This window comes from Myotis brandtii, unplaced genomic scaffold (genome assembly GCF_000412655.1).
Source record: "Myotis brandtii unplaced genomic scaffold, ASM41265v1 scaffold630, whole genome shotgun sequence".
Taxonomy (NCBI): domain Eukaryota; kingdom Metazoa; phylum Chordata; class Mammalia; order Chiroptera; family Vespertilionidae; genus Myotis; species Myotis brandtii.
The window spans coordinates 2,514,344-2,531,436 of NW_005370412.1; the positions used below are offsets into that span (position 1 = coordinate 2,514,344).

General features: G+C 42.5%; 2 protein-coding genes across 3 annotated transcripts in view; both read right to left on the bottom strand.

Annotated features, from left to right (window-relative positions):
- Positions 1 to 818, bottom strand: part of TOR3A (torsin family 3, member A) — a 10,747-nt gene extending 9,929 nt beyond the window's left edge. The window contains exon 1 of the mRNA XM_005880274.2: positions 810 to 818. Within this exon, the coding sequence (XP_005880336.1) occupies positions 810 to 818 (9 nt within the window). The remainder of the gene's footprint in view (positions 1 to 809) is intronic.
- A 3,581-nt stretch (positions 819 to 4,399) lies between these two features.
- Positions 4,400 to 17,093, bottom strand: part of FAM20B (family with sequence similarity 20, member B) — a 39,989-nt gene continuing 27,295 nt past the window's right edge. For both annotated transcript variants that reach the window (XM_005880256.2, XM_014528340.1), the window contains 5 exons: positions 16,402 to 16,511; positions 13,566 to 13,737; positions 13,163 to 13,354; positions 11,179 to 11,238; positions 4,400 to 8,199 (listed from right to left, as the gene is read on the bottom strand). In XM_005880256.2, coding sequence (XP_005880318.1) covers positions 7,968 to 8,199; positions 11,179 to 11,238; positions 13,163 to 13,354; positions 13,566 to 13,737; positions 16,402 to 16,511 — 766 coding nt within the window. In that variant the 3' untranslated portion in view covers positions 4,400 to 7,967. The remainder of the gene's footprint in view (positions 8,200 to 11,178; positions 11,239 to 13,162; positions 13,355 to 13,565; positions 13,738 to 16,401; positions 16,512 to 17,093) is intronic.

Sequence of the window (17,093 nt, forward strand, 5' to 3'; positions counted from 1 at the left end):
GCTGGCTCCGCAGGCCGCGAGGCATATCCGGCTGAGCTCCCGCTGCTCCCGCGCCAGGCCTCGCTCGGCTCCTCAAGTCCGGGCTGCGGGAATCCACAGGCACCGGAGCTTCGCTTCCGAGGCTGAATCCAGGTCGGCTGGGGATTGGAGTTGCCGCAGGAACCGCAGCCCCACGTGACCCGGGTGAGGCGGTGCCCCAAACCGAAACCTAGGCTGGGCCCAGAGGGCATCCTGGGGCCGAGAGCAAGCGCCGCCCATCCCAGGGGCTGGCGTCCAGTCAGCGGCCTATCCTGAGCTGATTGTGGCCACAAGGGTGAAGTGGAAATGGCCCGTCATCACCCTGCTATTACTTTCTGGCAGCTCTGCGGGCCCGTGGAGGCCACCCAATGTGGGCACCCTCTGTGCCCGCCCGGTGCCAACCTGTTAGAGGAAACCGGAGCACCCGCTCACCAGAGGCTGGGTTGGGTCCGCTGCGTGGAGAGGAGGCCCTGAGAGGGAGAAGGGGCCGGGCTCCTCCACGAAGGGAAAGGAACATGGCAGCTCGTCACCAGCAGGTTTCCTCAGCTGGGCATCAGCACAAGCAAGAGGAAGCTGTGGGCTCCCATCTGGAGATGGGGGTTTTGGAAACTCCCAGAGTCATGGGGAAATCATAAGGTCTCACGTGGATGTAATCAGGTCTCATTAAAAAGCGGCACTGTGTGGAACTTCCGTGGCTATGTTTGCAATTTTTAAGCGCTTGTGACCATGAGCAGCTTCTGACACCACTGGCAAAGGACCTGAGGGCCGTCCCCCAGCCGCCTTTCCCATACCACGCGCATCCTGCCAGGTTAGATTTCAGAAGAGCTTAAAGCATTTTTCTGTCGCCTGACTTACTGAATTCACTGGCCTACAGCCACCTTGTCTTAACACATTGCGTACCGCATAGAAATCTCTAAGACATACGCCAGGGACCGCACGTTTTTGGGCAAACTGCACGTTATTTAAATCATCATAATGCACTTTAGGTGTTGTTTTTCAATAATTATAACATTTTTATTTACAAAAACAATTAAACAATTAAAGTTCCTAGTACTTTTTTAACATATGGCACTGCGTAAAACATTTTCCTCTATGAAGAGGGACCAAACAAAATTTACATAAGTATCTAGATTCGCTCCTTTTTCCATGGGCGTGAAAAACGAGAACACTCGTGAGCGGTACGAAATGTGTTAAGAAGAAACTGCTGTCTAGAGTCCAGGGGACCTGGCTACTGTCATAGGCTCAATGGCTCTGAGGTTGGGCTCTCCCGCCAGTAAAGTGAATCCTAGCGCCATCTCTCACTAACGTCACAAGCAAATCGATTCACCTGTTCCTCCCAGTCTCTGCTCCTTCCTCAGCAGCTCACCGGGTCTTCTTTCAGAAATCAGGCAAGTACCTTGGTTAGGATACCAGAGCCAGATTGTAGAGTACTGTTATCTAAGTATATTGTACATCTTAGCCACTCAGAGTGATGTCAAAATTGAACCCAAACCTTCCAGAGAACAGTGCCCAGTCCACAAGTCCAGCTCATGAAACACTTACCAAGGAACATGCTATACTTCCTCAGAAATTGAAAACATTAACTCATTCAGTAAATGTTCGAGCGTGAATGACAATCTAATATGCTGGTTAACTGGCCCCTACCATTTTCTGTATGTGACCTTGGGTGTTACTTAACTGACTTGTGCCTCGGTTTCCTCACCTATAAAATGGGGATAATATAAAATAGTCAGTTTATAGAGATGCTGTGAAGATCAATGGGCTAATTCAATTACACGTTATCTTTCATGATTACATATGCCTCACCCTGGATGAGGCTCTGGATGGGTACTCCAAGTCTGAATGGCTTTATTTGTACTAACGAAGTTTACATGTGAATGTATGGTGATAAAATTATTAGAATTAACCTGGTTTTTTTTTTTAATCCAAATTTTAAGACTGGAAATAATAATCTCTTTACTGTAACTTTCATGTAGCACTAACTGGTAATTTCTGAGATATTCTGATTTAAATTTTACATTTCATGGGAAATAAAGTAGGTAGATGGCAAATTCTTGGACAAGCAACTTGATTTCAAGAAGTCATTTCCTTTTCTAAAAGGAATAGAGCTAAACATTTTTTCACCAGAGTCAGTACCACATAGAAACAATGAATCAAAATGAAAAAGAGCCAGGCCAGTGTTGCTCAGTGGTTGAGCATCTATGAACCAGGAGGTCACAGTTCAATTCCAGATCAGGGCACATGCCTAGGTTGCGGGCTCGATCCCCAGTGTGGAGCGTGCAGGAGGCAGCCAATCAATGATTATCTCTCATCATTGATGTTTCTATCTCTCTCTCCCTCTCTGTAATCAATAAAAAAATTAAAGATAAAAAGAAACAATGAATCCAGTTTTTAGACAGCCTCTAATTTCAATAAACTGCTAACATTTCCTATGGGTTGAACTCTAGGAGCAAATCTCATGGAGGATGGGGACATCTAAAGGCACATGTGAAAACTACAGGCAGCAAAACCTATCAGTGATACTCAAGTGTGGTCCAAGGACCCTTGGCAACAAATTCTGCATCTTAACAGTCTTGCTAAGAGAAAATGGGCCCCCAGTAACTTCACTATCATCTGAGTGGGACAATCCCCCACCCTACTGAAGTCAGTCAGAAAACACCATTGGCCTTGAAAACAATCTTTGGGTAAAAATCAAACTATCTCCAAATAAGCTTGGCATGCAAAAAGCAAACTCTGAAAACATAAAATGAATGTTTTCACAACTTGTCTATATGCCAACGGCTCCTTTGTTTAACAAACAATGCCATAGAGACATCACAGTGGACTGTGTCCTTCCCAAAGACAGGGCACAACTGGCCAGAACCACAGGAAAGCCTTGAAGGGACATTTCGGTGACCCAGGTACTAACAACAGAGCACCGGCCCAGGAGGCTCTGCATTTCTGGAGTCAGGGATTCTACACACGTCAGGCCTGGGTCAATCGCTTCTTCAATGAGGATCCTGTCTACCTCTCCCCCCTCCAAACACCCATGGTTCTTTCCTGGGCCTTATTTTCATTGTAATGAACTTACGTCATTCCTGAGGCATTTGGTACTTCACAAGCAGCTTTCTTCTGCTAGGATTACAGGCTCTTTGAAGAAAGGGAGTCATTACCATCTCGATGGCATCCATGGCTCAGAGCACAATGCCCAAATGTCTACTAAAGAAAGATCAATTACTTTATAAATCATGACTTACTACGATTACTCCCTAGGATTTATACAGCAACCTACCTTACAAAACCCACCCATGCAGGCAGCCAATCAATGATTCCCTCTCATCATTGATATTTCTATCTTCCCTTTCCCTTCCTCTCTGAAATCAATAAAAATATTTTTTTTAAAAACCATCCATGTTATACCAGTAATTATGACCATTCTTGTCTCTTACAAAATGAGGGCTGCTAAAAAGTTCTTATAGGCAAACACACTGGGTAAAACGAGCCCACAACAGAAGCATGCCCTCCCTACTCCCAGCTGCCTTTTCAAGCTTTACTCCCAGTCTTTCTGATATGCTTGAGAAGCAAATGAAGCCCGAAATCTCGCCTGGAAAAGGATTGATGTGAGCCCAAAAGAACATGTCTTAGGCTTCAGCCTTCCATTGGTATTCAAGTACAAATGACAAAAACTGGCACAAAATGCTGCAAATCAAGTAAAAAAGTCTTAAGAACGCTGCTCAGTTGTCTGATTGAGACTTATGATACTTGATTTCCATTTCAAAAGTTAAAAATCTGGGCCTTTGCTGGTGTGTTCAGTGATTAGAGCCTCAGCCTGTGCACCAAAAGGGTCGGGTTCAATTCCCGTTCAAGGGCATGTGCCTCTGTTGTAGGTTTGATCCCCGACCCCTGTTGGGGCACATGCAGGAGGCAACCAATTGATGTCTCTCTCTCACATTGATATTTCTCTCTCTCTCTCTCCCTCTCTTTCCCTTCTACTCTGAAAATCAATGGGAAAAATATCTTCAGGTGAGGCTTTACCAAAAAAATTAAATTATAAAAAAAGTTAAAAATCTGAGTGTCCTAAGAATTATAATCAGGGCACCTGGTCCTCTCTTCCGTGCCTCTGCGGTACTGCCCTGACAAGTTCTTTGGGATTCAAATTTTTTATCTCTAAAGAAGCTGCAAGAATTGAGTTAACTAAATGTACAAAAAGGCCCAGTCACAACGTGGTCTGGGCCTTTTGAAGACTCCTAAGGAAGCTAAAGGTCTCATCCATCAGATCCTGTGAAAGTATAAGATGTAATCTTCTGTCCCCTGCTAAAATAGGTAGGAAAATGAAATAGAAAACACAGGAAGTATCCTGAAACAGGGGGAGAAAGAATAAGAGGAAAACATGATACATCAATACTTATTAAAATCTTTATTAATTTTCTTTTTTCAGAATTGAAACCCATAGAACATATTAGAAATTTAGGTGTACATCTGTCTTGTTTGGTGACTTACCCAGCACAACCTCTCTTTGTGCAATAGCTCTGGGAGGAAATCCTTGGTAGATCAAAACAGAGAGTGGTGTTCTTACACTTCCCTTTTAAGCAAATAAATTAGCTTCCCACTAAGTTATTCCCAGTTCCCCCCAAACATTCTGTATTTGTAACCCCTTAGTTCCTTAAAAACCTGTGGCAGCCCCTACCTTTCAACCCAGACTTGAGAAATTGGAGGAAGAAAAACTGGCTTTCCCTGTACAAGAAGTTCTGTGAAGTCAGGTCTGTGCCTAGTGGGCTGGCTCACCAGAGTGCTCAGTAGGCGTTTACTGAATGAATGATCTCTATGCCCGTAGGGTCCACACTCAGAGACCGAGAAGAGAACCTTTCACTAGCTTCAAGTTCTTCAGCAACATAAATCAGTGTTTCCCTGTGTCAAAATAAATACATTTTTTCTTGCTAGAATACATATATGACTATATACACACATATATCTTTACTCACGTTTCCTGAAGCTCAAGCTCCCAGGATACAAGTCAGCTAGCTCACTGACAGATGCTGTATTACCATTACGGAGGTGTGGTCACTTGCTGGTCAAACAAGAATACAATACGGGGGCCACTGAGAAGGGAGGTTGAAGGAATATGGTGGATGGGAACGGGAGGCCAAAAGCCTTTTGTTTCGGTTTTGAGAAAAGATGGATTTCTTTGGAAGAACATCGAAAAAATTGCCATGTATAGGATTAATCTTTCCCAAAATAATATGAAGTGGATGTACCCAAATTCTCCCATTTCTTTCTTAAGTTTCATTTGACACATTAATTCTGAATGCAAATGCCTTACTAATATACTACTGAACAAATCAGATCCTGTCTATAATTTGTTTTGCACAGAAAATTACTTATGGCCAAACCCACAATATAGACTCACATTAAAGAACAGTTTTAGAATGAAACCTCTCTCCTCATATTTCCTTACTCAGACTCTGGAATAAACATATTTAAGAAGTAGGAGATAAGGAAATAGCAGTCACTTCTGATTTTCCTAGCTTTATAATATTAAAATGTATTCACATCTACCTTTAGGTGTCAGCTAGACACACTCTACTTCGAGCTGACCAAAAACCTTTCCAATGACTTGTCTGACTAATAGTGCTAGATTCTAATAAATAAACCATCAAGGGAACAGTGTTAGAAACTTCTCAAGAGATATCTACCTGGTTTTTTCAAATAAAACTTAGTATTTCTGATTTTCAGGGCTATGTTTGGTTTACTTTCTCTAAGGTTCACCCAAACATACTTTTCTTGCTTAATCCAATCCTGACTTCAAATATAAATTTATATTCTCAGTGTCATGTAATCAGCACAGTTATAACTTTAACCACTCCAGATCTGAACATCTTTTAAGAGCATGAATTTTTAAACAGCAGGGAAAGAAGGAAATTATTCATTTCCGGCAATGTTTTAAAAAGGGATGAGACAGTTTCAAAGCAGCTTTCTCTCCTGCTCTTTTCCTCAGCACAGTCTTCTGCCTCAACATTATGAATAAAGTTCGCAGTCTGTGAGCAACTCTTATGCATTCCAGTGTGGCACACTAGAGGGACATGTGCTGAAAGAACACTCATCAATTTAGTTCAGCGAACATTTACCCAGGAGAGTGGGGCTGACACCTTTCCCTCCCTCCCTCCCGCTGGCTCGCTGCTCCTGCGGGGTACGCACTCTCCAAGGTATCCTCCTGGTCAACTGGATTTCTGGGCATGTACACAGTCAACAGCCTTACAACTGGAATCAATACCGCCTTTTGTCAACACTATTTTAGTGTTTTGTGCTAATACTGTCTTGTAAAATTCAATAATTTTTAAATAACTCAGCCCATTCTTGTGTACATCTCAAAATGTGTATACAAAGTACAAAAGTATCCTAATTTCATGCTCTTTTAAAGTAGTCACAGGATACTTAGTTATCTTTCAATGCGAGGACGTTGGGACATAAATTCTAAACTGCTTTTGAAAGGGTGGTTGCTTACAACTGGTCTCCAATGGCTGGCATCAACCACACTGTTAGATATTAGTCTCTGCTTGACAGAAGCGCAGAACTGGAACAGCACCCAGACAACACGTGGGACAGCACACAGCGCTGAGGACACACTGAGCGGGCACAACAGGCCTGCCGCCCTCTGGCCCTTATTTTACTGCAACTGCTTACATGGCACAACCTCTCCGCCAGAACCCAGAACTAAGCCTGTGTTTTAGCAACCTGAAATCTGAGAATGCTAACAAGAGACAGAACACGGGTTAGAAACTCCAAACAAGATTAAATGATGAAATTAGGGTTTGACATAACTCAAAATCTTAAGGCTCTTCCTGGTACAACCTCCTTAGTTTTAAGGCTCAGAAGGCTTAAATCTTTGTTTCCAGTCATCCACATGGCTCAAGTCATAAGTCAGCCCAGCCAGCAGCAGGATGTACACGTTCATCTGCCAGAGCGAGCTGGCTCTTCTCACAAGAAAGGCACAATCAGGGTTGCCAGTCTCTGGGAATAGCAGCTTCCAAGGCCTTACAGGCCGAGGTGGAAAGTCATCTCAGAAGAGAAACCAGGATGGCAGAGGTCACAAGTAACCTAACTGTTATTCAAGGTATTTTTTGTTTGCTTTGTTAAATGGAAAGGATTTGTCTCCTTTGGGCAAAATAAAGAAATAAAAGTCTCATAAGAGAATCATGCTTGGGTTGTAACAATAAGTTCTCCAGAGACAATTTTTTGGTTAATTGAAACACAGCTGTGAGAACGCAAACTTTACTCAGGTACAAGTCACATTAGCTTTTACACACCTTAAGAACTTAAATAAAACCCAGGGGAACCTGCTTTCGCTAATCCAGTCATCTCCCTGATTCCGGTCACCTTCTCTCTCCCTTCTTACCTCCTCCAAGAATCATCAAAAGTGCTGCTGCCTAATCGCTGAAAAGCCCAAACATCTTTCCTGCTTTTGTTCTCCCTCTAAACATACCCCCTCCAACAGAGCCTGCTCCTTTGGCTCCACAAAATGCCAGGTTTTACTTGCTGCCACTCCTCAGGAGGCAGTAAAATTCTCAATTTGACTAGTCCTGGTAAAAAAGGACTCAAGAGATTGCAAAGTGTTCTCAGAAAATCCACAGGTATGGTCAGAATGAACTCCAAATACCCACTCCAGAACCAATCCCAGCATGAACCTATCCAAACGTCACACCTGTTGTACTTTGGCATGAGACTTAAGACTGACCAACTGGAATGGGCAAGGGCCGAGGACGTCAGGTAACTCAGCAGAATATTCCGTGTTCTGAACTAACAGTCCTCACTTCAGTTTCTACGATGGAAAACACCAATGAAATCCAAGGCCACTCTGTCCCATCACCAGAACTTGCTGCCGGCCATTTCCAATCCATCTCATACCATTTGGAATTGATTGTGCTGTTTCTCTATCTTTGTAAAAAGAAGTTTCAGTTATTCTGTGCTGCAAATTACAAGTGAGAGAGAGGCATCCTGTCTTCCACCAGCACAGTGTCCATCCCAAACTGGTCCGTGCACTGCTTCACAGTGGCCAAGACACTCAGGAGCCGCTGGTCCACAGCGTCCAGGTGCGGGTCGGACAGCACTGGGGAGATGGGGTCATGGGCCATGGCAGATTTTAAGGCAGACTTCAGCACACCATTCTTTAGGTAATTCAGTCTGTTCCAGGTAGAAACCCGAATGCTGGAAGAAGAAGGTTTCGGATGGGTTACATAAGACCTTTCACTAGTAAAGAGTTTAAAGCCTGCTTGGCAAACAAAAGTAAAGAAATTAGTATGTAAAATACCTCAACTAAAAAAATCAGTATGAGTAAGTCACATTATCACATTTTGATATTTTTTCTAAGTAATTAATGAGAGGTAATACAAAGATTTATACATGCTCACTGCAGTGCTATTTATAAAAAGAAAATGTGAACCAAACTGAATGTCCAACAATTGGTAAATAATTAAATAAGTTATGGCTCATCCACTCAAGTTAAATACCATGCAGACGTTAAAAAGAGTAAAGAAAATGTCCATGATATTGGGTGTGTGGGAGTAAAGAAGCTGTTTTACTCCAAATCTATGGGGAAAGAAAATGTGTACTTGTACACACAAAGACACACACACAAAAACACAGACACACGATTAGAAAGAAGTCACTGTAGTGTGAACAGAAATTATCCTTACATCTTTTTAAAAAATATATATTTTATTAATTTTTTACAGAGAGGTAGGGAGAGGGATAGAGAGTTAGAAACATCGATGAGAGAGAAACATCAATCAGCTGCCTCCTGCACACTCCCTACTGGGGATGTGCCCGAAACCAAGGTACATGCCCTTGACCAGAATCGAACCTGGGACCCTTGAGTCCGCAGGCCAACGCTCTACCCACTGAGCCAAACCGGTTAGGGCTATCCTTATATCTTAATGGGTAATTTTATTTCCTTCTTTTTACATTTTTGAATTTTAAAAAATTTCTACCACTAATATTATAAATCGGAAAAGTTTACTATAAGATACCAGTTTTCCTTATTTCACTGAGTAAAGAGGATCTTTTGTTTATCTCAGAAGAAAAGTACTGATCTGCCTGTGGGTCCTGTGAGAATTACTAGGTATGCAGAAAAGTTGGACTCTGCAAGAGGCAGCCTGTTCGGCAACTATTTAAAAAGCAAAGGAGATCAAACTTTGGCTAAAGCATGGAAGCGATGAACAAGCAAAGAAACAGTGTGGTTTTGCATTTTTAAATACACTACAAATGCCCCAAGCATCTGTCTGCTGTAATGGACAGATTTCCTTTAAGCATCTCTCTCTCCTAAGCTTTCTCAGCAGAGGGCACTCGAGGAACAATGCAGAAGAAAGGGGTTCTCCAGCTGCTGCTGGCTGTTGCCCAGTGGGTCAGTCATGTGTGGGCGAGGTCATCATATGCAGATCTGCCCCGGCCACATTCCCAGAACCGGCAGGCCCTTGGTGATCTTGCAGCCTCAGCCTGGCCTGGTGAAAACCATCCTGAGGCCTGGCTGATATGGAAACCAGAGTGCCAAAGGCCACCTGCCCATTCTGGCACCCGGCAGACCCAAAAACATGCCTTGCTTGCAGCCTAGAGGGCTTCTACCTAGGCATCCGTCCCTCCGTATTTCATTATGCCAGTTGTTGATTGCCTGTACCTTGCCTCACCCCGCGTCTGCAAACTCATAGACTTCTCTGCCATCCAGTGGGCTGAACAACAAAGGGGATCCCCTTCCAAGTTTGTCCTTTCTTGGGTGCTCTCCCTCAGCCCTCGTTTTCTTTATAGTCACTCCTGCATCAGAGTTAATAATTCTTTACACTAAACTTTCCCATTTAACCCACTATGTTTTTTCCATCTCCTGATGGGACCAGACTGATTACACTAAGTATTAATATAAAAACAACCTCCTTGAAAGATACAGGTTTTGCTTGGCTGTATCATTGCTTCCCAATATTAAGATAATTAAGGGTTGCCTGGATAAGCTTTCTGCAGAACATTTTTGCGATTAAAAAAAGGCAAAAGCCCGGCCATGGTGGCTCAGTGGTTAAGCGTCGACCTATGAACCAGGAAGTCACGGTTTGATTCCTGGTCAGGGCACATGCCAGGTTGTGGGCTCGATCCTTAGTGTGGGGCGTGCAGGAAGCAACTGGTCAATGATTCTCTTTCATCACTGATCTTACTATCTCTCTTTCCCTCTCCCTTCCTCTCTGAAATCAATAAAAATATATATTTAAAAATAAAAGGGCCCTAACCGGTTTGGCTCAGTGGGTAGAGTGTCGGCGTGCAGACTGGGGGGTCCCGGGTTCGATTCTGGTCAAGGGCATGTGCCTTGGTTGCGGGCACATCCCCAGTAAGGGGTGTGCAGGAGGCAGCTGGTCGATGTTTCTCTCTCATTAATGTTTCTGACTCTCTATCACTCTCCCTTCCTCTCTGTAAAAAATCAGTAAAATATATTAAAAAAAGGAAAAAATAGATAAATAAAAGTACATTTAAGAAAGAAAGAAAAAAGAGAAGGTGCGTTGCCAGGAGGAGCAGTCTCACATGGTCCCAGGGACCCAAGGAATTGGCCAGTGGGAAGTGGTGCTGCTGAAATTGCATCTCCGTGGGGATTCCAGCTCATTCTCAGTGCTCACTTTAAAATTTTACCACAATCATGATCTGAAAAGGAGCTTCTTAGAGCCAGTTTTTCATTTTATTTTGATTTACTTTTTCTTTGTTCTACAGCATAGACTTAAAAAAATAACATCAGTCACTAAATACGTATGGGAAATGTCACTTTTGGTTTATACAATTTCAAATTGAGATATGCAACCCACAGGATGTTTGTGGTGGTGAGTGAGAGGACTTGAAACCATAAGGTAAACACAAGACAGCGACCAGGGACACAGATTGTACTAGAATTTTTTGGGGGGAGGGACTATATTCTGATATTAAAACAAACATGGATATACATTACTAAATAGAATGAAAACTTTTATTCATACAAAACTCAAAATGAATTCTGAGTATTGGGTCACCAGCCTCCACTTTTCCTTGATCCTCCATGTCAGGCCCTTAAGGGGTTCTAGGTTAGAAAAGCATGAAAAGCACTGCTCAGGTATTAGGAAGTTTTAAGGCCAAAAACACTCCTGTACTGTTATCTGAACCTGGCATTTGATGTGTGTAACTTACATGCAACACTGATAGAGAGGGGCAAGAATGCTTCTCTCATCCAGCGAGGGGTTCCCAAAGCTGAAAATGAAATGAAATCTCGGTGAATTAGGTAGAAGCATCAAAGCAAGAGCAAATTCTATAAGAAATCCAAATGTGATCCTAAATAATTTCATGCTCCTACAGCTCAAGTCACTTAAAAATAAACAGGGCATGACCAATTAGACACAGATTCCTAACAGTTTGTGCTGCAGCATCGAACAACAAATATACGCATTTACAAGATCCCTCTCTCCTGACAAAATACAGCAAGGTGCTGAGGCACACCTGTGGTACCAAAGACAGAGCGGGAGCCTGAAGACCTCTAACCCTGGAGAAGGTTAGTGTGGGTGGAGAAACACAGGCTATTCCGGTCAGGGTCCCGCCAACAAGCAGATGGTCATTACTTGTAAAAACAAGTTTCACTGTTCTCCTCCAAAATTACCAACCAGAAAAGGTTTGGATTATCCTATTCCCTGCAAGTATATGAACAGATTCAGAATGCAAAAACTACTCGCAGAGGCTGAGAAAACAGTTCGTTCAAAGCAGATGTAAAAATGATCTTAGCAGTAATTCAGAGTCAGAAAAGGAGAACTGGCGCTCTCCTTCCCAGGAGCACGCCCTCCGGTGCCTTTCCCTGAACTCCATCTCTTGTTTCCTAAGCCCATTTCTTCTAGGAATTACTTTTTCTACTTCCGTATTTTATCCAATAAATGTTCTCTTACAATTTGGGTCTTGCTCTGAATTCTTTCCTAGCCAGAACCCAAGTACACAGATTGCTAGATTTTTTTTTTTTAAAAAAAAAAGTAGAACTGATTCTAGAAAAACTGTTAACCTCCTAATCTTCCTGGAAGCTCCTCATAATAACCAAAGGGTCTGGTAACTTAAAGCACAATGCAGGCCCTCAAATAATAAACGGCAAAGGCAACTATTTCAATATATATTTCCATAATTCACGTGATCTTTAAAAAAAAGGATCATTTTTACAAGTAAGGATAAAAAATTTTCAGGAATGTATGTAGCACTGGCTACTGCCTGCTCTGCTGGCAAGGAGCAGGGTGCAGGGGGGAGGGACGGGGAAGGAGGGCGGTGTTTGCTGGCCTCTCACTTTCTACAGCTGTCATCACCTTTCACAGAGCACGAGGTGCCTGTGCTCAGTGTAAGATGCTGGCATCATTAGCAAATGCTGCCCAAGTATTCTTTGCTGAGGACCCATGTCTCAGCTTAGTCTCAGCAACCAATGTTAACAGTAGTGACCTGGACAATGCTGGGCTCCAAAGAAGTATTCTGTTCGGCAAACAAAAGTATTCTATTAAGTGTAACAAAAGTGTGGTAATGAACTGGGCACCATGGAAAATGCAGAGTGTAAATTGAAAATACAATGTGTTCTTCAAAGAGCCCAGACTTAAAAAAATAAGGACAACCATCGATTCAAAAATAGTAAAATAATCTTATTGAAGATAAAAGCAAGTTGTCTTTATATATTATCACTAAGCAACTCCTCTTCCTCTCATGATAGCAAAAAGTCTGGGCAAACACTTCTACAAACATAGCAAAGCAGCCTATCAAAAAATTAATCTTTTAAATGGCATGAACCTTTGGGTAAAATAAGTTGAACAGTAATCAAATTTCATGTTCTATTATGTATTTCTCAAGATTCTAAATATCATAGTCAAGAAAGAATGATGTGAGTGGCGGCCAATCAAAGGCCTTGGTTTCCAGCTGTCTGTGAACAAAGCACAGTCTTTGACTCCTGAGGGGGGAAAAAACGCTACTTTTCCATTTTTAAAGTTCTCAGATCCCTGAAGGTGGAAGGAGTGCAAACCTGAACAAGACAGAAGAACAGGATCGCCAACAGCAAAGAGTCCAAGCGGAAACAGGAAAGATGCCTTCTGTCAGGTGTGCTCTGGAGTTTTCCAGGATAGCCTAGAAACCGCTACCTGACCAGGTAGTCCTGTGGTCCTACCTTTTGGCATTATCGAGAAGGATGAGCATACTGGCACCCTCATCGTCTTGAAAACTCTCATAGTGATGGCGGTCAGCATTGCCAATCAGGTAATCAAAAACAGCCGTGTCAATGATATCCAAGAGACGCGGGCCGGAGTCATAAGGGGATGTTTTCTTCACTGCGTCACAGTAGCTCTCATCGTACTCCCACCTGGAGGCAAGCAGCAGCACCAGGGTTATTTACTAAGAGCCGACATTGTCCCTGCGTTGTCTCCACCCAGAGAAGATGAAGTCCCTGCCTAGCAGGTTTGCCCCTGACCCTCCACCACTCTCTTTAGTCTTGGACAGAACCCCTGGCTGCATATGGGCAGCACCGGGCCAGGCCCAGTAGAGGACTAGCAGAGACTCACAGGAGCGTTTACCTGGCCAGTTTGCCCTCTCGGTAAGTCCTGCCCCAGGGGTGTCGGTGTTTCTGCAGAGGCCACACATCTGGAAGCCAGAGGGTAACAGATCCCTCCATCATGTCTCCGTCGGCACAAGCTGGCTCTGTTTCTCGGCAGTAATAACACTTCCCATAGAAACAAGTATTATTTCCTAAAGGAGAGAAAGGAACCAAACACACTTAAGGGGAAAAAAAAGGAAGATTCCAAATTCTCCCTAAACAATGGAGAAGAGAGCAGCTTAGGTAAGCAGATATTGTGAAAACCAAGATCCTGAACTTACATTTAAGACAGTATAGGTAATTGAAGCACAAGGTATAAAAAAAAATTCAAAAGGTAACAAAGGGTATATATGAAAAAGTAAGTCTCCCTTTCTCCACTCCTTCCTACCCAATCTCTCTCCAGGAGCCCACTACCGCCACAGTGTCTTTCTGAACTCACTTTAAGGAAAGGAAAGGAAAGGAAAGGAAAGGAATGCCCTCTGTAATTTTGCCAGAGCTCTTGGAGGAGGAAGATGGCATGCCCAGGGTGGGTGGGGAGCGTATACAGCGTGGATACCCTGGACCAGGGGAGGATTGCACGTCCCGGGACGCACAGAGCAGACAGGTGAGATTTCATGACGCTACTCAGAATGGTGCACAGTTTAAAACTTGTGAACTGTTTATTTCTGGAATGTTCCATTTAATATGTCCACCAGTTCTTCCCATTCTAGAGTATCTCTTAAATATGTTACTTCTGACTTGCTGCATATGAATTCACGCCAAGAGCTCCCAGTGCTCAGGCTATGTTAGTAGCCCCAGTGCTTAAGGAGAAAGTCTCGACTTGTAGGTTGGTGCACAGGCCCTTTGGTGACACTGTCCTGACCACCTGCCTTGCTCAGTCTCCAACCCCACACAGAACCTTAACTTCAGCTAAATCACAGTCTCCTGAGCTGTCATGCTCTTCTCAACACTGTGTGCTCTGTCTTCCACCCGGGAACTGGATGGAAACAAAATCACAGTTTTATTTTAATTGACTTCTATTTGAAACTTAGCATTTCCTTCAATTATTGCTAGTATGGTAGGGATCAAACTATAGCAGTATTGCCATTATCTGTGACTTTTTCACTAGAAGAAATCACAGAGTTTTCATAACATAGTAGCATTGTTGTTGCAAATACAATAGGTATCATTTGTAGTCTCAAATTACGGTAGTTACTAGATCTGCTAGGTCTTCTTATTTAATGTGTTAAATAGCAAGGCACAAGGGACTATCACAAATTTGCTATTTGTAATTTTTTTAATTTATTAATACTTCAACATTATTGGTTTCATTTGTTAGTCTATGCATCTATTTATTTATTTAAAAAAAAAACATTATGGGAAAGGATCCATAAGCTTCTCTAGATTGCCAAAGGAGTCTTTAGCACAAAAAAGGTTAGGAATCCAAACCTGGGATGTTCCTTCCCACTGTATCCTCCTGTGGGATTGCTACTCTCCCTTTGAGACTTGGCTGCAATAGCACCTCCACTGAGTAACATCACCCCGCCCTGACTTCCAGGCCCCTTCCCCTCCACGGCCCTCTGTACATGTCTGGCTTCCCCATAGACAAAGCTCCTTGACGGCAGGAAGGTATCATTCATTTTTTGACATTCAGCACAGAGTCTGCCACACAGAAGTTAAACAAAATGTTGTTGAATGAATGAGTAAATATTAAAGAACATAAGCAAATTAAATATTTTAGAGTTTTAGAATCTGTGCTTGAATCCTAGATAACAATGAGTAGCTTTGTGACTTTGGGAAAGTCATTTAACTTTTCAGCCTCTTTCTCAAGTATGACACGCTGCTAAACCTCCTCAACTTACTGCACTTTTTTGTTGAGGATCAAATACAGTAACTGCGTAAAAGTGCTTAAAATTGAACAAGCACAAGTGCTTAGAAAATATAAGAAAGAAATCAGTGACACTGTATGCTTTTGGTTATTTGTAAGAACAGCATTGCTCTAGCCTTATAAGTTAAACTCTGCATGATGAATCTCAACACGTCTTTTAAATATTCAGTTTCACTTCATTTTAAATGCAAACCCATTCACTCTAGCAAAGCAACGTGAAGTTCATCTTGCAATGACTGTTTCAAGTCATAATGTGAAGCACTATGTCATTGAAAATGTCACCATGAAGAGGCGGGGGTAAGAGACCACAGCACCTCTGAACTGCCCCAATTCTCACTGTGCCCACAAGAACAGGAATGAGAATTTCAGCTCAGAGTGAGGTACTACCAGAGAGCAGAGTCCAGAGGGACTGTAGCCAGTTCTGTGCACATGAGTTACAGGCTACCCACCCCCTGCAGAGTAGGAGAAGGCAGTGGTGATCTTCCAGGCCCAAATGCAATCCTACAAGGGAATTTCTGACTTTCTCACAAAGTTGCCTTAAGGATTCCTCAATTCTAAGGAGACAGATCCCAAGAAAGTACATGTATATGAAAAAAACTACCCAGCCAACGATATACAGACAATAACAGTTTTAGGCCAAAAATTGAGTTGGAGGTCTAGCTAAGAACAAGCAGAAGGAAATAAAGTTACCAGCTACTTACATTATCAGTAAATGATCTCACTTCCTACTTCACAGACACAACAAAGTACACATTAGGGAAAACTTTCAGTTTCCTGCCATCTACCTTTAGATCCATTTCCCCCAGTAATCCAAGAGCAAGTTGCCTGGCTTGCTTCTGTATTCCCTTCAGTTCTTCAATTCCTAGAAGTCACGAACCAGCTTGCTCAATGACACCCCAATTAACTTAATAACTATTCCACCATCTCAAAGTTCTTTATATCTTCTTACCTACAGTTAGGAAGGTGCTCAAGAGCTGCTCCGTGGCCACAGGCTTGATCTCTGTCCGAAGATTAACAAATCTGCCAACCACCAACGGGGCTCGGCGAAAACCCAGAATCCTGGTTTGGAGGGTTGAAGAACAGAAGAGAAAAATCTTTGGGGATATAATTTAAACAGCAGTATTAAAAATTATGGTTAATTATGTTAGATATGTAAAGGAATTGTTGACAGGTATAAATATTTTTTAGAGGTACATATGTTTATGAGTTTAATATCAAGATGTATGTAACTTATTTTAATATACACTTCTGCAAAAATAATAAGGCAAATCTGGCAAAATGTAAACTATTGTTTATTCCAGGGAGTGGGTATATGAGTTCATTATACTATTCTCTCTACTTTTGTTAGAAAATTTTCATAATAAAAAATTTAAATAAATTTTAACAAAGCTAAGAAAAACAAAACAACAACAAAAAAAACCTGAATCTAAATCCATACTTGGGTTCCAAGCTTTGGATAAAACAGCACATTGACAGAGAACCTAGAAACAGAACCTAGCGAGAGAACCTGGCTGAAGAACCTAGAGACAGAACCTAGAGACAGAACCTAGAGACAGAAACTAGAGACAGAACCTAGAGAGAGAACCTGGGGAGAGAACATGGCAAAAGATCCTGGACAGAACCTGGCTACAGAACTTGGCT